Below are 23903 nucleotides of genomic sequence, written 5' to 3'. Positions count from 1 at the left end.
ACCTCTCTGCCAACTAGAAGTCTGTTGCAGCCAGAGCAGAAACAGGGCACCCACGCCAGCATCAAGCTGTGGCAGTGAGCCAGGTGAGCAGAAACTCAGGCTTTTCTCCAAGTCGAGAGATGGCAAAGGCCCAGGGACGAGACCCTGGGTGGTCAGGAGTGGGGGTCCAAACCTCTTGCCCCACACATCTACCCTGGCCCTATCTGGCTCTGCATGTGGTCTCTACCCCAGGGATGGGGAGGGGGACCAGCCCCCCAGTTGCAAGGGCAGTAAATGGCCCCTCCTCCAGCTGCTGAGGCCCCTACGCCCCCACACAGCCTGTGGCTATTAAAGTTGGGTCTTTGTGCACAGGGGTGGGAGACTCGTTAGCCCCAAAGGAGACCCCAGTCTGCACGTGTCTGGGCCCTTGACTATTGCACCATTTAGGGGTTCACCTGGCACCCCAATTCAGATAAGGAAACGCCTTCCTAAAGATAACAAACTTATCAATCCGCAACCCAAGGCAGGGTGGAGATGAGCCCTCTGGGGATTGACTTGGGAGGGGATTTCCCGGGAAACCCCCTGGGGTCCATCCTCCAGGGGTCTGAGTGGGTACCTGCCCTGTGAGTGGAGGGCGGCGGATGGTGAGGGGGAGTCAGCGTGCAGGGTTGTGAGGCTCCGCGGTGTCCACAGAGGCTCTCTGGGCGCGGTTTGGTGACAAGGCCTGTGTCATTATACGGGCTGAGCCCTGGAGTTCAGGCGCCAGAGGCGGCAGCTGCCAGGCAGTTCTAAACACTCTGTAAGTATTGTTGACAATAGGATAGCAAATTAGGATACAACGGAGAAAGTTAAGCATGACTGGAACTTCCTCTGTCCTAAGACTGACTTTCTCGATTCTTAAACCTCAGTGAATGTTTAAGTTCAGCCAGAGAATGTCCTCATTAGAATTATTCTTATATAGAATTCCTCTTTCTAAAGAGAAAAAAATAAGGCCAAGAAAAATACTTTTCTTCATTAAACTGATCACAAAAACAATAGGATTTTAGAGGTTTGATTTTGGTTAGGTTTTCTTCAGTCTGACCCATGCCTCGGATTTTAAATACAGACGTGATAATGACTGAAGTTGTCATCACCAGTGGCAGGCAGACAACAAATCATGTGTGAACTCTGGGCTGTAACGTGCCAACAACTTCCCTAAAGGGCCTGTGGATTTTGGGGTCATTAGGGGAAACAGGAGACACACTTGTGGAGGGAAACATAAGCAGAGTGGCATCACTTGGTTTATTGTATTCTGAAGTGTCATCGGGGGCCAGGGAGGGGTGCTGAGAACAATCCTGCTTTATCAGCAGTTCTAAAGCCTTATCACCTGAGATTTGCATTCTGGAAACAAAATCATGATTGCAGTTATCGGTACATATGTCCTGTGAGATCTGGGTTCCGGCCCTGGTGGATGGCTGGACTAACCTGATGTGAGGTCACAGAGAGAAGACACCAGACAGCAAAGGCGCCCAGACACGGGCTCAGCCGGACAGCCAGGCTCGGCCTGACAGCTCCTCTGGGGATCAGGAATCCCTGTTGTTCAGGGTCCCACCAGCTCCAGGCTCCTGGTTGGCCCCATCCAGGGTGGCCCTGTGTCTGCTCCCCTCACCGCTCATCGTCCCGCCCGTAGTTAATTGTCTGCAGGGCCTGGGCAATGAGCACCGCCATCTCCCGCGTGCCTGCAGCAACCACCCTGCATGACATGAGGTCCAGTGGCCCGCCTGTGGACAGAGGGACAAGGCATCGGGTGAGGGGTGAGCCCCAGCCCTGCTCTGCCTGACCCGGCCCATCCAGCCTGTAGGCCCAGTGTGTCCTGAGGCTGTGCTAGGGAATACCAGCTTCAGGAGCAGTGCTTGAGGCTCAAGACAGGAGGCAGTTCTCAACCTCTGTGTGCTTGGGGCACTGGGGACCCCACAGGCCTGGGAGGCCCCTGAAGTGGATGCTCTAGGCACTGGATATCTGGGGAAGGATGAAGGACCTCAGCCTCCTGGAGGTGTGAACAGGCCTAATGGACTCGTTGGAGACCTTGGTGCACACGTGTGTTTGTGTGTGCTTACAACCTGGAGCCCCTGGTGCATGTGGGTATTTGCAAGTGCATGTGCTCATATGGTCACATCCAGGAGACCTTGGTACACATGCATGTTTGTGTGTGCGTGTGCTTGTGGTCATGTCTGGGAGACCTTGGTGCACATGCATGTTTGTGTGTTTGTGTGTGCTCACATGGTCATATCTGGGAGACCGTGGTGCACACGTTATGTTTGTGTGTATGCATGCTTATGTACTCACATCCAGGACAGACATGTCTTCAGCTGAGATGGGCCTGCCTGTCCTTGATGCCCAAAGCCAAGATGTCTTCACATCATGCCCCACCCCCCTGCAGTTCCACCAGGCCCCAAGGAGAAGGAGCAACAGGGAAGGGCCAGCACAGGCCCCAGAGGTTATTCGGGAGCCTGGCATGTCCACAACAGGCTCTGGAGCAAAGGTGGGGGAGAACGGGCTCCACAAGAAACCTGACGTAAGAGGTGGCTGCATGGGCGTCCCTGGAGCGGGATTTGCCCCTGTGGGGCCAATCACTAGGGTGGTGACCTCAAGGCAGAGGGATAGGTCACCTCTTGGCTCACCAACTAAAACCTCATCATTAGATTGGGGGGCACATGGCCAGCTCTGCGGTCTTGGTGGACGTGAGAGCTTAGAAAACACTGCCTGCCCTCCCCCCACCCCACCCCTGAGTCCTGACCCTGGGTCCATTTTCACACCAGGAAGAGGGAGAAGCCCTCTGGCCCGGCCCACTGTCCTCCCAACCCATCTGTCAGGAGAGGAGGGAGGATGTTCGTCTGAGCTTGTGGGTCTGTCTGGGGGACACACCCCTGGGGACGGAGAGCAGCGTGACAGCCAAGCTCACCTGACGTGTCCATCACAACGCCCCCGGCTTCCCTGATGATGACGGTGGCTGCGGCCAGGTCCCAGCAGTGCAGGCCAAACTGGTAGTAGGCGTCGGCGGTGCCTGCAGCCAGGTGGCAGAGAGCCAGGGTGGAGCTGCCGATGACACGAACCCTGACAGGAAGGGGGTGAGCACACTGAATGGCCCTGCTCCAGCGGTGCCCCTGGAAGGTCCCCTGACTCAGGAGCTGAACAGGAGCCCAGGGCCTCTTCCCACAAGCTCTACTCTGAGCTTTGGGCCCAGAGCCGTGCTGCCCAACAGAAGCACCTGTGCTGACGGACCAGCCCTCAGTTGCAGAGCCTGAAGTGTGGCTGGTACTGCAACGGAAGAACTCAGCCTTCACTCTGCGGACCCTCGATGACCTTGGATTTAGACCACGTGGAGCGGCTGCTGTCACAGGGCAGACCCAGGGGAAACTGAGGGGGCGGGGCATCGCTGACGTCACAGGGGGGCGCTGAGCTCGGGGCCCTGCCCCCACCCAGGGCTGTGGACCGGCTGGCATGTGTGTCCCCTACTCTCGCCCAGGGGGTAGCTGGCTGCTGTGCCTGCCTGGGGGTCCCAGGAGGGGAGGTGTACCCATGGGCCCCTGCGTGGAGCAGCCTCTCCATGTTGCTCAGGAACAGCTTGAGGGTCGCGGGGTCCCGTCTGGGTCCGATTTCTGTCAGAACCAGGGCCTTGGACAGGTCTGCGTGGAAAGAATACCCGCCCCCCCCATTAGCAATGTCATAGCGCAGTTCCCACCACATAGTCAGGGTTCTCCCCAAAGTGAATGTCGCACCCGCCTCCTACTCCTGCTCACACTCCATGTCCTCCCTGCATGGTTGATGCTGCAGAGGTTTCTGACCTGGAAAAGGGAGGTCGGGCTGACAAGTCACACCCTGACTCTTACCTCCCAGGCCCCAGAAAGGCCTGGATGCCAGGGGAGTGACCTCCCAGTCCTCTCGTTCTAGGGACGCATAGCACGGAGGAACTTGGAAGGGTCTGGTGGTGGTTACAAAACCAGCATCACTCACTCACAAAAACAAAGTGACTCCAAACAAGGAGGAAAAAAAAATGCCTCATCAAATAAATCTGCCTTAAAAGCCTTTCTCCTGCTGCTGTGATGACAAAGATGGAAACATCACCCCCGAAGAGGAGGTGACATCTAAACAACGTCTTTGGAAAGGGGTCCCCGAGAGTAATCCCCCATACACCCCCAGATGAGTGAATGCTGCTGTGTGGCCGCCAGATGCAGGCAACTGGCTGACTCCCTGTGGGGCTGTAGCACCGTCCCTACTTGGCCACAGACCCCCTCACACCGATTTCATGTCCTGTGCCCTCAGGCCTTGGGCCTCGCCCGCCTGTGTGTTCGGTTGAGAAAATGAAGCCCCTCCATGGAGGAAAAACTTGCCCACAGGTACCCTCACTCCTGCAGTCACCTCCTACCAGGGACAGACCACCTGGAGGAGACACTGATACTATTGTTGTCATTCAGTTGCTCAGTCATGTTGGACTCTTTGCAACCCCATGGACTGTAGCCCACCAGGCTCCCCTGTCCTCCACTGTCTCCTGGAATTTGCTGGAATTCTTTTTGCCTTTTCATACTGTTCATGGGGTTCTCGTGGCAAGAATACCGGAGTGATGTGCCATTCCGTCCTCCAGTGGACCATGGTTTGTCAGAACTCTCCACTATGACCCATCCGTCTTGGGTGGCTCTGCTGGGCATGGTTCATAGCTTTATCAAGTGATACAAGCCCCTTTGTCATGACAAGGCTGTAATCCATGAAGGGGCCAAGACTTCTAACCATTTGAAAACCTTTTTCCGGCTGAGGATCAGAGCAAGGGTGTCTTGAGAGAGGTTGCACAGCCTAGAGGCGAGGGAGGCAAGTCCTCTGCCCTGAAACGCGGCCTCACTACTCCGAGCCTTCACCTCTGGGCAGCGAGCACAGGCCTGGCAGTTCCCCGTGGCACCATCACGTGTCACACGCGTGCTCGTGCCTCCAGATCCTTACAGGCCGTGAGTCCCTCACGGGAAAAGTAATATTAGCAGTACTACCTCACTGAAAAGCCCAGAACTAGACAGAAAGCAAGTTGGGCGCTGAGAGGAGGGGCACTTGGACTGAGCCCAGGACCACAGAACTGCTCAGGTTACAGCAGCTAATTTCACGTCATGTGACCGTCATCTCAATACTTTATGTTCTAAAGAAACAAGTAACTGGGGGAAAAAAACGCTGTTGAGAATCCTGGAAAGACCGCCGTGGACACCCACGTGACTTCTTCCAAATACCCTCTGACAGGAACAGCAGCTTGGAGAGTAAACACAGAAAACAGACGAAACCATCCACAAAACCTGGCCACATCCGGCACTTCCCCACCCGACACCAGGGGGCAGCAGACGCCCGTCGGCGACAAGGCCTCGCGGCCCGGAGTGGGGGCGGGGGAGGAGAGAAGGTGGCGGGTCTCCTGGACCGAGAGCAGTGAGTGAAGTGAAAGTCGCTCAGTCGTGTCTGACTCTTTGCGATCCCATGGCTCCAGGCCAGAATACTGGAGTGCGTAGCCTTTCCCTTCTCCAGGGGATCTTCCCGACCCAGGGATCGAATCCAGGTCTCCCGCATGGCGGGCGGATTCTTTACCAGCTGAGCCACAAGGGAAGCCCAAGAATACTGGAGTGGGTAGCTTGTCCCTTCTCCAGAGGATCTTCCCGACCCAGGAATCGAACCGGGAATCGGGCAGGACCCCCGAGCAGGAGACCCTCAAAATCTGCAATAGACTGAGGGGCCAGGGGAGCCCCTGACAGGGGGCGAGGTCTGAAGAGCGGGCGTCGACAGCCCCACAACCTCTTGTAACTGACGTTCCAGGGCTTCTCCGGGCAGGACCCACGGAGCAGACACTCATGGGAGTGAACCCCACGCTCACTGGGCTGGAATCAGGGGCGCAGGACGGAGGAGATGACGGCCGCCGTGCGGGAGGGGCAGAGCCAAGCGTCCAAGGAAGAGCCAACTCTGCAGACACTTCACCAACACACCAAGAGAGGGAGCCCCAGAGCCACGAAATGACAGAAAGTGCCTTCCCCCGCCTACCCCATCCCCTCAACTTCCAGAGCTCAGGACTACAAATTTTTCAAGTAGCAAGAATGTAGAAGAATGATATTTGAATCTCCTACGCTATTATCACAAGAAGAAAGAGAACAGGAAGCAGAATAACATCTCTCCAGTTGACTAAAGATTTCCTGAACGATCTGCCAACAAAATAGAAGCAGCTATAAGTGAAAAATGGAGAATGTACAGGAGAGCATCACTCATAAGTACAGGGGAGGGGTCCCAGGAGAAATCAGGTAAGAAAACTTTCAGAAAAGAAAGTCAGACTAAATGAATAAGATAAACACACATGATGGGGCTTCCCTGGTAGCTCAGCTGGTTAAGAATCTGCCTGCCAGGCAGGAGACCGGGGTTCGATTCCTGGCTGGGCAAGATCCCCTGGATAAGGGAATGGCTACCAGTCCAGTATTCTTGCCTGGAGAATTCCATGGACAATTCCATGGAGAATTCCATAGGGTTGCAAAGAATCACAGTTGACTAAACACAAACGAACACAATATATCAAGCTTTATAAGAAATGTACTGTGAAAAGGAGAAAATTTTCAAAAATTAAAAAATTGGTAGAAAATGTTAAAAGGTTTAAGAGAAAGTGACATATTGGAATGGACATGTACACACTGATAAATTTAAAATGGATAACCAACGAGGACCTACTGTATAGCACAGGGAACTCTGCTCAATGTAATGTGGCAGCCTGGATGGGAATGGAGTTTGGAGGAGAAAGGATACATGTATATGTATGGCTGAGTCCCTTCACTGTTCACCTGAAATTATCACAACCTTGTTGATCGGCTACACTCCACCATAAAATAAAAAGTTTAAGAAAAAACAATGCTGAGATAAAAAGAGCGACAGAAAGATGTGTACTGAAATGTTGGCTAAGGGGCTTCCCTGGTGGTTCAATGATAAAGATTCCACCTGCCAATACAGGAGACACAGGTTTGATCTCTGGTCCATGAAGATCCCACGTGCCACGGAGCAACTATGCCCATGCTCCACAACTATTGAGCCTGTGCTCTAGAGCTCAGGAGCGACAACTATTGAGCCCACACACCCTAGAGCCTGAGTTCTGCAACAAGAGAAACCACCACAGTGCCCACACACCGCAAGGAAGAAGAGCCCCTGCTTGCTGCAACTAGAGAAAGCCCGTAGAGCAATGAAGACCCAGCACAGCCAAAGATAGATAAATACTTCAGAAAACGTTGGCTACAAAGTGCCTGCAGAAATGTGTCCCAGCCTCAGCAACAGGTCACAGCTGGCTGATTCTGTGCAAAGACCCAAGTTCCTCCTTTGATTACGACTCTCATTCAGGGCACCAGCCCCAGGGCCGTTTTCGAGTGCTAGGATGCAGGATGTAACGTAACCCTCACAGCTGTCGTCAGCACCTCCCTGATTGTATGAACACCGAGGTTCCAGGAGCACAGGTGACCAGTCACACAAGTAAGCTATCACAGTTGGGACAAAGCCAGGTGTGTAGATATCCAAGGGCTGTGCAGCTGAGAGGAACATCCTGTCACCTCCGGTGCAAACCAAGTCACCCGGCACACAGAGGACAAGCAGGGCAGAAGCGGTCACCGTGGACTGTATGAGTCAGAATCTTAAAACAATCGCGGGAGAGCTCTGGAACAGAGCATGGAAAGACTTGGGCTTCCGTCTTGCAGAGGGGGCGGATGGTGGGTGTGAGCTGTGGGAGGAGGGCTGGATACGGGAGGGTCTAGGAGGGGCGTGAGCGTGGGCACCGAGCTGCCTGTCACAGCACATGAATGTGGAACAAAGGTCACCCACGAGTTTAACAACACGCTCCCTCACCCCAGCGTTACACAACCGACTGCCTGGCCGCTTCTGGCAGGCGAGGCTGTAATTAACGCTGCTGTCTACGCGGCCAAGCCAAACTGTCCTGGGGCGGGAGCCGGGGGCCGGGCAGTAGAGGCAGTGGCTGGTCCATGGTCCTACCCCACCCACCCCGCCCAGCCCCTGTAATGTTCCTCCCATCCCCACCCACACTCTGGGCACTCATGACCTCCACGCCGCCTGCCCGCCCTTGGTCCTACTTGGCCTGTTCTCCACATGGTGGTCATCTCCCCTGCAGGCCTGCTGCTCATGGTCATGGTCATGGGGCTACCATCCCCTCTCCCCCAGCATGGGGATCCACATGGTCTGCTCTCACTGGAGCTCAGCCTGGTGGACCTGGCCTGGGCTGGGGGCCCATGTCCCCACTGCTGTGGGGAGCTGCGGGCAGGGACACCCCTGACCCCTCTCACTGCCTCTCAGGCCAGCTTGCCACACAGACTGTGAGCCTAGCAGCAGGCCCTCTGTAAAGGCCACCGTGTCCTCTGTCCTGCTCCAGGAATGACAAGGGCTGGCAGCACCTGCGCAGTGTATGACACAGCTCACGATAAGGCTACCCCGGCCAGCCGTGTTCTCACAGGAACCAAAGTCAACTGCATCTGGGAGCCACAGTCCCCACTCAGGTGATGTCACCTGGCCACCGAGAGGTGCTGAATGCCAGAGCACGCCTCTGACTCTGCCCTTGCCCTGGCCGGCTCACTGGGACCACTCGGGAACAGGTGGCTGGGTTCCTTCCCTTGTTTGGGATGAAAGGTGAGTGAAGAACAGAGCCGGCCCATCAAAGGCTCCTGGTCACAGCCAGGGAAACACAGAGACACAGGCTGGCTCGATGTCCAGTCCCCCAAGGGTGCGCTGTCCCCAGTGACACTAGGCCTCGGCAAGGGACCCCCGTGGCTGCCTGGAGGAGCAGTGACTCTTGACAGGTCCCTTTCCCATGAGAGGGCCCACCTGTCTCCCCGGAGACGCGCAGTTGCTGACCGTTGCAGAAGGCACCCTGGCCCCTCCGGCCCGTGTACAGCCGCTCCTCCGTGCAGTGGTAAATCACCCCAAACTCCAGCTGTGGACAGGCAGGCGGGATGGAAAACAAAGAACATGACAAAGTGACCAAAGGCCACGAAGCTCCAGCTGTGACGCTAACGCAAGGGGTGTGGGTGAAAATTAGCTTTCAAAAGGGAGCTCAACAAATCAGAGTCAGTAGTCAAACCTAGACCTGAACGTGAAAGCAACTGTTCTTTTCTTAAATCACTACATTTAAAGATATATTTAAAGGAATAAGACTATATTTTAAATTGATATCGTAATTGAGCATTTCATTTTGATATTTCATTTCAGCATTACTGAAAGTAACTGGAAAGACTTCATTCTTCAAAAAGATCTCTTTTGTTTTTTTCTTGGGAGGTGAAAAAAGGCTCTCACAGCTCCAATCAAACCCCACAAAAAACTCAAAATTGCTGACATGTGAACTCAGGATGTCTCTGGAGAGCTGTGATCATGACAGAACCCAGAGTGGGGGGGAGGGGAAGCACAGGAAGAAACGTGGATCCCCGGAGGGGCTGGCCCCCCACCACACACACGTCGGGGCACACAGCCTCGGTCCCCAACAAGCTGGTATACAGAGGAGGTGAGCCTCCTTACATCTCTTCCCCCACCCCCGGCCGCCTCTCTGTTCTGGGTTAAGAACAGCACATGTGCCTGCCCTGAGGTACGGAGGGCAGCCAACAGAGAGAGAGAAAACGGGAGAGACGCTGGCAGATGCCCAAGAGGAATCTGGGCTGGCAGGAAAAGAACCCACTCCTGGAGGACCCCCAGTCAGTGTCTACCCAGAGCTGACAGCACGTGAACTCCCCCTCCCCCTTTCCCATGACCCTGGCTTTATAGGGCTTCCCAAGTTCAAGTCAGTCCTGGAACCGGGCTGGCCTCCCTGCACCCATCAGAGGCCAAGGTCTGGCTGGTCAGCGACCCTGCGGCCAGAATGAACCTTCTGCCTCTCTGTGCTTACCGCTCCACGCACACATCTCAGTGACCACGTTTAACACAGAAATAATGTGAGTGACTGATTTCCTAACCAGGATCAACATTAAGACTCTCACTTATCGTCACCTCAAAAACTAAGTTCTTTTTCATGGGCAGGACTCCCTTCCTGCCCGCCATCTGTGCTCACGCTGAGAGTGAGGACAGGACATGAGACTCTAATGAGGGTTCCTTCTGCACAGCTCGAGCCCTTGACCTAGGCAAGGGTAACTGCGGTGACTGCGCGGAAGGAAACTTCCTGCCTGTAATCTCTGCAGTTGACTAATGAAGCTAAAGCCTACATCCCTGCCTTCTCCGCAGGTCCCACAATGTGGCCCAGTTCCAGGGTCTGTGGGAACGGAGTGACAGCCACGCTCTCACCCAACAGCAAGAGGAGGATGAACGACTAACAGAATATTGGGACTAGAGATGTCCTCCCAAAATAGGAGTTTCTTTATTGTGTGACTCGATCACACGCCCCAGGGGTCAGATGGAGACTAACTGGGAACACATGCCCAGAATGTTCCCTACACCCGGCCCTGCTGCAAGCCCTAGGGGTTGGGGCCGGTGGAGCCCTGAACCCTCACAGCCTAAACCTTCACACCCCAACCCCTTATGCTCCAAACCCTCACACCCCAATGCCTCATGCCCCAAACTGGTTTGCACCTGTTTCGCTTCTTGGATTTGAAAGCAATACCAGTCACAATGAAGGCTTAGTACAAGGACAGGAAAACAGGTTAGAATCAAGAAGTGAGATAAATAAACAGCAGCCAAGGGGCCAGGCAGCCAGGGCCCCACCCACCACGTACTTCCTGGTTCACAGCAAAGCCAATGCTCACCGCCACGGTCGGGAACCTGCAGAGGAGACAGATGGTTGATGCTGTGACATCATGGACTCGTGCAAAGTCAGCAGCCTCTGTGCAGCTGGAGGCAAAGATGACCTTTCTACAGCACGGCTGAGTTTGTTTTGTCAGAAGCTACTTCCCACAGTGGCACCGAGTGCTTCCAAGACCAGCAAGCCTAGCTGACCTGTGGGACAGCGACCTTGACAGACAGCTGCATTGACAGTTGTTAGGACGGACAGTGACCACAGAGGACCCGGTTGAGAGGTTTTAATAATCAGCTTTCTGGTTCTCAGCGGCCGGTGAGATGGAGGGTCCAGGTCTGAGACAACCAGGCCCTCCTGACACAAATCCTGTGTGAGGCTCACCCAGGACAGCAGGTGTGGTCGTGGCATGGAAGGCAGGCAGTGACCTCGCAGCCTGCCTGTGGGTTTATGTCTCCAGAACCATCTCTCCTTTATGTGAAGACTGTCAGAGCTGAACAGGCAGGAACAAGGAAAGGCTGGTTCTAACCCAGAAGTCTTGGGACCAACCATTCCCAGGTTGTGAGGTGCCGTCCCTATGGGGCCACTCATGACACTCCATGGCCCAGCAGGGGTCCCCACCCTCAGAAGGCCATTCCCCACTTTCTCTACCCCTGACGCTGCAGGACACGAACAGAATAGGTCCTGTCAGAGCTGCAGGGTGAGAGTTACCACGGCCCTGTGACCCTGGACAGTGTCTGGAGACTAAGGGTCAGCCGCAAAGCTTATTTCCCAAATGACGCTCTAGTTCAGGTTCTCTCTCTGGTCCTGGGGTAGACACATGGCCTTTGTCCACCTCGGGGCTTGGCCCCTTGTGTCCCCAACACCCACACATGGGCTCCACTCGGTGACCCACAACCTGGTCCATGTGCCCCCGGTCCCACATGACTCCCCGGGTGTCATACGCTAATTAGATTTAGAGTCTGCTGGCACTGTTGGGGTCACCAGACCACTCTGTTCCACTGCCTCCAATAGGGCCAGCCATGACCAAATTCTCAAGGTGACTCTCATGCAGGAAAGGGTGACGATTCACATGATGGGCAGAATCACTTTTCACACTTACATGTAAATACTCCAAGTGAGGGCTCCACACCCCAGCCCACTCACCTCCTTACTGTAAGGAAGGAAGTGGGTGTCTGGGGTCATCTATAGGAGGCCCTCCCTAAGCATCCAGCTGGGGGGATGCAGGTCACAGGATGCTCCCACCCTCCACTGCAGGGGTGGGGGGACCTGGGCCCTCCCTGAGTGGCTGGCTGGGGTGATGCAGGTCATGGGAGCCCCCACTGCAGGATGGGGACCCGGGACAGGGCAGGAGCTCTGGGGGCTGCACGCGTGTCCTCCTGGGAGAGCCACCCTCTGTGGAAACCACGGCACCCTTGGTGTCCTTAGGGCCCTGACCAGCTGCACAACCCTGATGCCTGCCCCTGGTCAGTACTTCTGGAGCCGGGCTGCACCATCATTGGCCCAGCTCACTTCGCTCCCCACGAGGGCCTCTGACCCCCCGAAAACCTGCTGTTTGGGGCCAATATTTGCCATCAGATCAAGCTGGCAGCTGGCAGGTTTCTCACCCCCAAGGCCACTGTCCACACTGCACATTCCTGAGGCTGCCAGACCAGACACCTTGTGTTATTTACAACCTGTCCGTCTCTCCAGGGGACTCCTTAAGGGTCCTTCTTAATTCAACCCAACGTTTAAATGTGACAAACACAATAGTTTTTAAACAAGTGAAGATTTCCTACATGCTTTGAACGAATCTCACAAATGGGAAACCTTAAAAGTATCAAGACTTGATCACCTTGTGAGTGAGACCAAAGCCTGCAAGAGGTCTGCTGACCGGCTGCTGCCTCAAAAAATGCCGCTTTGGAAAAGATGGGTGTGCCCGCTCACCTGTGCACAAAGTTGCAGGTACCGTCAATGGGGTCCACGATCCAGGTGGGGCTGGGGGTGAGCACGCACTTGGCCCCGGCAGCTGCAGCCTCCTCTGCAATGAACCTGCAGTGGACAGAGCTCAGCTTGAGAAAACCTGTCAGGTACCCAAGACACAGCATTTCAAAGCCTAGCTGTGAGACCAGCAGACTTCTCTGGGTCAAACAGGGGCAGGATCTAGTGAGCTCTAGTTCTAACCAGGGATTGAACCCCAGGGCCCCTTGCACTGGGAGCTTGGAGTCTTAGCCCCTGGACCACCAGGGAAGTCCCTCATAGGCCTGTAGGAGGTACAGAAGGAAATAGCCCGGGGACAAGGTTCACAGCTCTAGACAAATCAGACCAACCCATTTCACTTTATTAGTTTTCTCTAAGAGTCATTAAAAACCCTCCTTGTGATTTTTGACGGCCCAGTGCACCCAGGCCTTCTCTTTGGCCAGTTTGTTGACTCTGTGACAAGGTCACCTTCAGCCCACCAGGGAGCCAGCTCATGGTCCTCAGCCTCAACTGTCAGGCCACAGCCCAGCTCCGCTGCCTGATGACACAGCGTGAAACCAGGGAGCCCATATCAGGTTGTTTCTTATTTTATCAAAGTCAAAACAGCTGCAATCTATCTTTAATACTGTTTTGTGAAAGACTAAAAATGAGGAAGAGCAAATAGTCTGAAAGAAAGTCCTTCTTAAGAAAGGGTGACAATCTTACACCAACTTGTTTAAGGGACATATTTAAATACTTAGATATGCAGGAAAATGACAATATACTATTTTATCTTACAATACATATGCAACTTTTTTCTCATCACAGATTTCTCAATTTGTCTCTGATCTAAAATACATTTAAATGCCTCCAAATTCTGGTGCTACTGCTAAGTGCTAAGTCACTTCAGTCATGTTCAACTCTTTGCGATCTTTGAACTGTAACCTACCAGGCTTCTCTGTCCCTAGGGGATTCTCCAGGCAAGAATTTTGGAGTGGGTTACCATGCCCTCCTCTAGGGAATAGTCCTGACCCAGGGATGGAACCCACATCTCTTACCTCTCCTGCACTGGCAGGCGAGTTCTTTACCACTAGTGCCAATTCTGGTACTTTCTCTTAAATCTTAGTCATTGGGAAAAGATCAAGTCTGGCTTTGAGCTGCTGAATGATCATCTTAGATATCTGGATTTTCTAGGCAACAGAGCAGAGAGCAGTGTCCTGGAGCTGGCCCAGAGCTGAGAAGGGGGCGGGCAGAGCCAGCTGACCTGAGCAGCCAGCCCCCACCCCTTGCAGCCTGCAGCTTGGGGACCCTTGGCTTTTGTTGGGGGGTCGGGGGGCACCTGCATCCCTCAGGGCTTTGTCGGGGGGCTGGAGAAGCTCCAGGGAGCTTGGCGCCCACCGTGGGTGGGGGCCGCTGTTCTGGGTGGACCAGATGGTCTTCTGAAGAGGTTCCCCCATGTGACACGTTGACTTCTGCCCTGATATTCGGCAAGGAGTATGGAAATTTACACTGTGCAAATGGATACCAGCCCCCATGTTAACACAACAGTGGATCCAAACCACCAGGAGCTGGCGCGTGATTCCAGGATTCGGCCTATCAGATCAGTCTGACCGCAAAGTGCCAGAAGCCCTGGTACCATCTCTATGCGGAGCCCTGGTGCCATTACCACGCAGAGCCCTGCAGTGGCCAGAGCCTCTACCTGGACCCCTGGAGGCCCAGCCCTGACGCCTCACTGCTGTTGGAGCCTCTGGATGACACATGGACAGAAGGAGCCCCTGGCCAGAACTTGTGGTGGTTCCTGAGCTGCACTCTCTCAGAATCCAACCCCTGGAACATGGTGGGGCTGGGGCGCCGAACTGCCGGCCCTCCACCTACATCTGCAGTGTTAATACTGAGTGACTGGCTCCACATCTGTGTGGACCTGCACGGCTCAAACCCATACCGCTTACGGGTCAACTGGGATTCCTTGGAGGTTGCCAGTTAATTTAGATTTTTATAAAGTAAGAAATCAAACATTTCAGAGCCTGTAACTATTATAACAGATGTCAAGGTCCTGACTTTACACCAAACAAAGAAACAGGAAGAGACGCTGAAACACAAGGGTTGCCAACAGGAATATGCATGTACACACCTACATACACACATCACACAAACACAAAAACACTCACACAACACACACACACATACCATACAACACGCACACATACACATACCACACAAACACACACATACCACACACACATACACACATACACATGTACACATACCACACACACCCCACACACACCACACACACATACCAAACACACACACAACACATACATACACACTCACCCAACATACACATACAACATACACACATACCACATATACATACACACACCACACAAACATACATACCACACACACCATACACACATATACATGTACAAATATCACACACACATACACACATACACACCGTATAAACATATACCATACAAACATACATACACACAACATACACATACACACACCATACACACACCACACATGTACACAGACACACCATACACACACTCGCACACATACACACATACACACACAACACAAACACATGCACACATAGTACACACCACGCACACACACGACCCCCAGGTGACACAGGTTAAAAGGAAGCAGCAGTGAGAAGGCTCGAGTGTGGACTGGCCTGTCCCCCAACCTTGGTCACTCGCCAGGCAGCTGAGGAGGGAGCCCCTCACCGGTCCAGGTGGACAGCGGCCAGGCCGACACGTCATCTACACCCAGGAACCCAGTGACTGGGCTCTGGGGTGAGCGATTCCCTAAGGAAGGAGAGGACCCTCCTGCTCAGGAAGCCCCCTCCCTCCCCGAGGTCCAAGCATCCCCCGGGGCCCCAGGTTCCCCCAGAACTAGACGCACAGCGCTGGATGAATGCCGGTCTTTCTCAAGGAAAAGATGAACAGTTGCTTCAGATTCTCCATGCGGTGACTCATAAGGTCGGGGACACCTGTCCTGGAGAGCAGGTAGCCCTGGAGGACAGCCTTCCCTGGCCTGGGCTGGGGCTGCGTCTAGGCAAGTCTGTGCAGCCTGCGGGGACCTCGGGGGTGGGGTGGAGGAGCAGGGTGCACCTACCTGTGGGAGGGAAATCTGGTCTGCAGCTCCTGCAGGATCAGGGCCTCCACCACGTGGTCCGTCTCTGTCACCAGGTCCGCGGCCGACGTCTTGGTTGAGACACATTTTTCCTCAGAAAGGGCTTTTCTGATGATCTGCAATGAAAGTTGGGATGTGGGTGACACTGGCCACCCCCTCCTCCTCCAGGGTTGGGCCCCTCCCCCACTGCCAGTGGACAGACAAGACAGATAGGCAGACGGGCAGTGCCAGGCTCTCTGTGGGTTCCTGGGAGCCTTCACTGCTGCCCCCTCTTCTCACAAGAAAGCACCTTATGGCTCCCATCACCCCTGATGGTGGCTCACAGTGGCCTTGAGGACTGGCCTGGAGCAGAGACAACCGGACCTGAGAAGCCGGCCCTCCTTCCAGGAACAGAGCCCAGCCCACGGTTGGTAGGCACCGAGCCACCTGGAGGCCCTGCCTTGGCCTCCTGTGAAGGCAGGTGTGGCCCTGGGCCCAAGGTTGGCCCAGAGGACATGAGGGGCATCGATGTGTGACCTCTGAGTCATGTCCTCAAAGGGCCACTGTTCGCTCAGTGCTTCCTCCTGCCCATCACACTCCCCCCTTGCCATGATATGGGTGTGCTGGGGGTCTGCTTCTGTCTCCTGGGTCAGAGCAATGGAGATGGGGCCCTGGGAGGCTTCAGGAAGCAGAGCCTGCCCCCAGACTCTAATTGGATGGGGGTGAGGAAGGACCCCCACCTCTGACCCCCTCTCTGCCGGAGCCAGGCCATCCTCCCACGTCTGCGTCCTCAACTTCCCTGCCCCTTCTGCTTCACTGAGCCATCACTCACCCTCCAGCCCTCTCCCATGGGGGTCCTGTGGTCATCTGGGCGTTTTTTTTTTTCCTGTGGGGGTGGGTGGAGTCGGGCCCCGGGCCACAGATCACTCAAAGGACTGTGAGTCGAGGAAGATGCCAAGCCTGTCCTTCTGTAAGGACTTCTTTTCCATTTCTACTAGCATTTACTATTGCCATCCTGTGATCATTTCATTGCAGGCCCCTGTCCTTCAGCGTTGGGCAGGCCACGCCACACCTGCGTCCTCCTCCACCCATGGTGCCGCTCTGGCCAGCCCTCTTCACCAGCTGCTGCTCCCCCGGGCCCTGGACGCGTCCTCTCATCCAGTTACATTCCCAGATATTCAGACCTCATTTCTGAATCATTGCCCCGAACTACGCTGCCCTTCAGACAAGCTGGCCGCCACTAGCCCCAGGTGTCCTTTTTCTCTCTTCTCTGAAGGTCCATCCACCCAAGGGGCTGAGACCTCACAAAACTTAACAACTTATGGCAAAACCTGAAAATCTACTGCACACACGATATACAAACCTTAATACTAGGTTAACAAAGTTCAATTTCAGACATTTTCTACACTGAGAGGAGAGGTGGGGACAGTGTCTTAGAATGTAAATCCTTATCAGGCTCAATCAGTCTTGCCCTTTAGCCACAGTCCCACCCTTGGGAGATAATCTGTGGTATTCCAGGTGAGTTACCCACCAAAACTCTTGACCACTTCTGTTTTCTTCCTGTCTAAAGGATTTAAAACATTCTCATTCTGCCAGTAATAAGTTAGTGTGTGCTGTTTTTTAATTGATGTTTTTCAGCTACTCACTAACTAAGCCTGCACTTCACAGACCTCCTGGCCTGGGTCTCTCCCTCCAAATAACATTCTGTTAATGTTTAATAGATAAAATATGGGTCTTAAGTCACTGAAGCCTGAGTTTCAAACCCCATCAGCTCCAGCGTCTGGGGCTATCATTCAGACACATGTCCAGACGTCTCTTTCTTGTCTGTGCACTATCTTGGTTCTGTGCTACTGTCTCCAAGTCGACCATACAGTTATCATCCATCCCCAAGGAGCAACTCATGTGAGTTCCAGAACTGTAGAGTATACTCGGAGAAGCCTGAGCAAGCGGGGTTTGAACAGGCAGCATCTTTCCTCTGCAGGTGTGGGCCAGGCAGTACCGTCACATTTCAGGTTCCAGACTTACGAGTGTGATGAGATGGTTAATCTTATGTGTCAGCTGGAGACCCAGATACTGTGTCAAATGTTATTCTGGGTGTCTCTATAAGGTGTTTTTGGATGAGATGAGCATATAAATCAGTAAAACAGCTTGCCCTTTGAAACGTGGGTGGGCCTCATCCAGTTAGTTGAAGGCCTGAACAGACAGAAAACACAAACCCTTCTCTGTGTGAGAGAGCTCTCTACAGACTCCCCTGGGCCCTTGGCCCACATGTGCCAATGGGGATGCTGCTGCTGCTGCCAGTGACTATCTCACAAGTTCTGTTTTGGCTGAGTCTTCAAATGTTGGCCAAAGTGTCACAATTGTCAATGCGGGTCACCCCCCACCCTGTGGAAGCTGGGGGTGCCAGTGCAGGTGAGGCCAGCTGAGGCCAGGACTGATTGCAGAAACACTGAGCTCACCAGCCACCCCCTCCATCTGCAGGCAGGACAGATGGGGATCTCCCAGAGGAAATGCCAGGGCTTGACCTACAATCCACCTAGGGAGAGCTCGGGGCGGACAAGCCTGCTCTGTTCCGGGGCAGGACGCGGCCTAAGACACCAGCCCAGGCTGACAGCTCCCAAACTCTACCCTCAGCCTCTCCCGTGAACTCCCCACCACAGGGCTCCACGCAAGAAGAGATCCACTGGCAATTCAAGTTCAACAGCTCATAGCTCGGAACACAATATCTGACCGCCACCTCCAAACCTGCTCCCCACCTCCCCACAGTTCTGGCAAATCCATGGACCAGTTTTTCAGGCCTGAACCTTGCAGGCGCCACTGGCTCTTCTCACATCCGCCTCCAATCTGGCAGCAAACCTGCCTACAAAATCCAACTGCTTTACTGCCCTCTTCACCATCTGCAGTCAGATCCACCCTCACCCCTCACTCGGACAATTCTCACAGCTTCCATCGGAAGCTTCTGCCCGCAACCCCTTTGGTGTTGCAGGCCCCCCACCCAGCATCAGTCAGGTGAACTGAACTCCCCTTCATCTTGTAGGACTCCACACAGAACTCCAAACTGAACCTCAGTCACACTCAGAGTAAAGGTTAAAGTCCTTTCCAGAGTTACTCAAATATTTGTTGAGTGAATGAATATATTTCTAATCAGTTTAGCAGCATTATTTTAAAAACAGATGATCTCCAGGAAGTCAGTAAACACATAAAAAGGCACTTAAATTCTTCAGTCATATAGCACATACAATTAAAACTACCATAAAAATACCACCTCAAACCCGTCACAGAGGCTAAAATGGAAAGACAACACCAAGTGTTGTCAGAGAACCCCCAACTGCTGCTGGGGAAGCGGGAACCCATGTGGCTGCCTTGGAAAAGCACCTGGTGGAATTTCCTACCCCATGACAAAGCAATTTCACTCTTAGTGTTAATCCAGCTCCAGCATAAATGCATATGGACGTAACCAAAAGACACATGCAAGAGGGCTGGATGAGCAACGTCATTCCTAATAATTCCAAACTGGACATTGTACAAAGTCTCAAGAGTTCAGTGAATGAACTGTCACATCCTCACTCACACAACAACGTACTACGTACGTACTACGTACAGCAGAGCCTCTCAACCAAGAACACAAGCTGGGGATTTGGTGAAGGTGCTTGTTCCTGGCCCCTCTTAGGACCGAGCAGGTAGGAACCTGGGGGTGGACTCAGCTGGCCACAAAGTCCCTCCTGGTGCTTCTCATGCACTTGAAGGTGTGAGGACCACGTCTCCCCAGGAGCGAGACCCATGAGTAGCTATACTGAGGAGACCATCAAAAATTCTGTTGGAAGATGGAAGTAGGTAGGTACACAGAAAACTAAGCAAAAGAAAAAAAAAACAAACTTTTTTTAACTTTAAGGGAAACCACAAGTTGAGTAAGAAAGCAAAGAATGTGTAATACTGTAATACAACTGTGCTGCTTGGCTTGACCTTGCGATACGTGTGGTCACAGCACGTCAGCCCAGGCACCAATGGGACTGACAGGGAATGCAGCTACACAGCACAACAGCGTCTAATGTGGATGATGCGGAAAAGAGCTACTATTTAGAAGATGGGTGTAACTATCAGAAAACTGAAGACAGCAAGCTCTGGGGAAAAGGATGAGGATGACACAGGACAAGACTGCTGGCTCCATGACAGTCCCCTTAGTGGTATCTCACTTATCAAATGTCCCCATGTGAATAATTGATAAAAAAATACAGTCACAAACCAGACAAGTGGGGCTGCTGGGTGAGAGCCCCCGCTGTGCCCCTAAGCTCCAGGCAGCTTGAGGTGGACAGGGGGCACCCCACCTCAGAGTACACCAGGAAAGTTTTCCCTGTCTGACAGCTAGAATGTTAAAGGAAACGGACAGGATTCTCAAATTTGAGGGCAAGCCTAAACATTTATAGGAACCCACCAGTAACAAGCTTGAAGCCTAAATAAACTTTTCAAAGCTATTAGTAATCAATTTCAATAAGCCACCCTACAGAAAAGCTTGAATTAATCTTTCTAGTCTCTGCATAGAATGTACTACTAACTCATCGTCATTTGAAGATATACAGTATGAAGCCACAAAGTGAAAAAATACTACAGAAGGTTTTGTGAAGTGGTTAAAAACTTATTTGTATGTATCCTGTTATATTTGGGAGCATCTTAAAATGTATACTGTTGTGACCTTTTTTATTCTAAATAAACAATTTTTATGTCTAATTTTGAATTTTGTATATTTTTTCTTATAGAGGGCCCCTAAATTATTTAAATTTCAGCCTCAACAAAACCTGGATCTATGCTGCAGGACAACTTAAAAAACATAGTTTTCTTAGACACTTTTGCTCACACATCACATAAAAGATGATAAATACCCATTTCGATGAATATCCCTCTCTGTACTTGTGGTGGTGATGGGGGGGCGGCTGACATCACACTGTCCCCCAAAGCCCAGCAGCCAGGGCAGGGCTCCTGCAGCTGTGGGGCGGTTGGACTGGCCAGGATGCCCCCCCACCCCCCGCCCCAAGGCACCTCAGGACTGGGCGGTGGAGAAGCAAAGACGCAGGGGTCCAGGCTGCCCTGACCTGAACCCATGACTGAGAGACGGAGGGCCACAGTCTCCTGGGAGCCAGTCCTCCCTCTGGCTCAGGAACTGAGCATACAGAGCTTCGTGGGGGCAGCAGGATGGGAGGGGCAGGCACAGGGGCTAGGAGGCCCCGGAACCTGCAGCAAACACACCTCCGGCTGAGGAGGATTCAGGGTGAGCGCTCAGCACCCTCTGTCCTCCCCACCCGGGGCTCACTGGCTACAGGCAAAGCTTTCTCCACTCAGCGCCTTGTGATGTTACTGCCAGAGCATCACTAAGGCACTCTGTCCCTCTTCACACAGGATAGGACGACCCTGGGTGGCTTCTGTCCAGTCCCAGCCTCAGACCAGATCACTGGCTCCTCCCCACCCCTGCTCTGGCCAGGCAGGCAGGGAGCAACAGCATAAAGCCCAGAAGGGAGGCTTCAGTCCTGGGCCTCCTGACTAGACCCCTAAGGGCAGAATCCTTACTGCACCCTCACCCTACTGTCAAAAAATACTTTTTCTGTTGTTCTTGGCAAGTTGCAAAAGCAGAAGAGATCTCTTAGATAAGTTAAACTTCCCAAGACCCTTAGAATGGGGCCTGCTGTGTTGCAAGTTCTGTGTAAGCACTTGCAAATTTGTTAAAAAAAAAAAAAAAGGGGGGGTTTCAAAAACCCTTCTGTTTCCTCGAGGATCTAAATTTGAAAAACCACAGAAACCCTGTAACAACCCAGCAGGGTTTACGCAGTGGTGTCTGAATTTTAGACTGGCTTCTTCTCCAAGGCTGAAGGAAGAAAGTTGTACGGTGGAACCTAAAAGTTACCATTATACTCTGAGGACGCGCCTCCGGAGAGGAAGTAAGGGTTGGGGAGGGGCGGGGCAGTGCCCCCGCACGCCGCCGGGGACCCGCTCTCCAGGAAGGACATTGGCCCTGCAACCCCGAACTTCCTCAGGGTAGCAGGCGGGGTTGGGGTCCTCCTTCTCTCCAAGGATCAAGGCTCACAGCGCCCCTTGGAGTCGTGAGTCCTTCAAACTGCAGAGGAAGAGCCCCCAACACAGAAGGCGTCCACTAGTGTTGAAGTTAACTGTCAGGGGGCCGAGGCACAGTGTCAGGGCATGGTGACTGTGCGCTGGGGACACACTTCTACTGCAAAACTGGCGACAGCCTGACTTTAGAAAAGGAACTGCCACAGAGACAGGGCTCCTCCTCCGTCCACCTTCTGTTCCGATCGCCGGAACGCAGCTGTGCGCCTTGACGCGCCAGGGGGCACCTAGCCGTCCCTGCGCCCCGCCTCCCCCAGCGCCCCTAACTTGGCGCCGCACGTGGCTTGAGGACCCTAGGCGTGGGGCATCGAGGAAGGGAAGAGCGGAACATACACGCGAGCGCGAAGAGAGCGCTGCCCTCCGCAGGTTTCTTCGACTCCGCAGCTCTAGTTCATCCTTCCGGTGCGGGCAGCAGTTCCTCCATTCGCGCAGCGGAACCCTCTCGACTCCGGACGCGCGAGGACAGACCGTCCGCCTGATCTCCACGCGCCGGGTTCGAACTCAGGGCAACCGCACCGCGTCCCGCCCCCTGGGTCAAATCCGAGGCAGTCCGCGTGCCCTGACCCCCCTCCCCCAGCCAGGCCGCCATGCGCCCCCAGCCCGAGGGACTCCGGGCGCCAGTCCTGGCGCGGGAGCGGCAGGTGCACAGGTGTGCCGGAGGCGCAGCGGACCCCTCGGCTGTTCGTGCCCCGCGCCTTCCTGCCCGCAGGGTCTCCGTCCGCCACGCCCTACACCCGATGTGCCCCAAGTCCCCGTGCGCCCGCCGTGCGCCTTGGGCGGCTCTCACCTGTCCCGCCCGCAAAGCCAGCTGCACCGCCGCCTCGAAGCACTCCTCCCACGGGCCCCCGGCCGGCGCCTCTCCGTCTTCGCCGCTCGCCTTCATCGCGGCCTCCGGGCCTGCCGGTGCCCCCGGCCCCGACGCCAGGCTCTACGATCGCCCAGCGCCTCTGGCCGCTCCGCGCCTGGGCCGCGCCCGCCCGCGGGTGCGGACCTGCAGGGGGCGGGGAGCGGGCGGGGGCCGAGCTGGACCCGCGCCTGGCTGGGGAGCAGCGCCCAGAGCCCCGCCCCGCGACGAGCCGGGCGCCGCCCCTTCACAGTCCCGCCCCGCCCAGATCCCGGCCCCGCCCTCCTCCCCGAGCGCCACCCTACCCTGTTTCATCTCATCTGAATCCCAGTAGTGGGCCCAGGGTGACGTCTGGCCATTCTCTCAACCTTGGGTGTGCCTGGTCGTCATCTGGACCACCCTCCTCCACACTGACCTGTGGACAGTGTATCCCAGAGACACTGGGACCATCCTAGGGAAGCGTTTGTTTAATATAAAAGCCGTGCAATGACAGGGCGGGCTGTCAGGTGGGCGTGGGGGGGGGGGCGGTGAAGTGTGGTCTGGGAAGGCCTCACAGGAGAGGTGGGGTAGACGACCGGAGTGGGGAGGGGTAGAGGAGGCATCCACAGATGCAAAAGGGGAGAGTGTTGTTTCCAGGCAGAGGACATATTCCCACGGCGATGCCGAAAGGTAGCAGCAGCAGACCCACACACAGGGTTCTGAGCATCTCTATTTCAGCGCTGTCGACTTGGCAGCGCTGCCCCCAGGGGACATTTGGCAACATCTCGGGACATTCCAGGCTGTTGCAACTGCAAGCACCTAGTGGATGGAGGCCAGGGAAGCCGCCAAATACCCACCTATGTACTGGACACCGTAGCAAGGGATTGTTCAGCCCAAAAGAATAATAACCCTGGGGTTGAGAAATCATGTCCTACTTTAACTTTCTTCCCAGGAGTTTGGCTCCAGGTTAAAATTCCATGTGTGATGTTTCAGACCTGGCCACAGGCAACTACAAAGCTTTACCTGGCAAGTCTCATGAGGGTGGGGTCCACCTTCCTCGCGCTGGACTTGGGACCCTGCCAGCACGCTGCCATTTTCTGGAGGGAGTTCAGCCCAAGACTCAGAAGCCTCTCCCTCCACTCCCCCATCCCAGCCATGCTCTGGGGCACGTCTCCATGT

The 23903-nt window shown here is 54.3% G+C and overlaps 1 protein-coding gene across 3 annotated transcripts; it reads right to left on the bottom strand.

The window, feature by feature from the left end:
- Window positions 1-1241: 1241 nt before the first annotated feature.
- IMPA2 (inositol monophosphatase 2) lies at window positions 1242-22971 on the bottom strand. 3 transcript variants are annotated; one of them, XM_043889427.1, is made up of 8 exons: window positions 22689-22971; window positions 15791-15924; window positions 12647-12751; window positions 10697-10749; window positions 8833-8941; window positions 3536-3644; window positions 2921-3072; window positions 1242-1739 (listed from the first exon to the last, which is right to left on the bottom strand). In XM_043889427.1, the coding sequence occupies exons 1-8, from the start codon at window positions 22782-22784 to the stop codon at window positions 1649-1651; spliced, it is 849 nt and encodes a 282-aa protein (XP_043745362.1). In that variant the 5' UTR covers window positions 22785-22971; the 3' UTR covers window positions 1242-1648. The 3 variants fall into 3 exon arrangements, with proteins under 3 accessions (XP_043745362.1, XP_043745361.1, XP_043745363.1); XM_043889426.1 differs by having other exon boundaries at window positions 10704-10749; XM_043889428.1 differs by having other exon boundaries at window positions 10734-10749; window positions 22689-22951.
- Window positions 22972-23903: the final 932 nt, after the last annotated feature.

This window comes from Cervus elaphus, chromosome 27 (assembly GCF_910594005.1).
Source record: "Cervus elaphus chromosome 27, mCerEla1.1, whole genome shotgun sequence".
Classification (NCBI taxonomy): Eukaryota; Metazoa; Chordata; class Mammalia; order Artiodactyla; family Cervidae; genus Cervus; species Cervus elaphus.
Note: the sequence above shows the minus strand (reverse complement) of the source record. Positions and strands in the feature narration are given on the sequence as shown.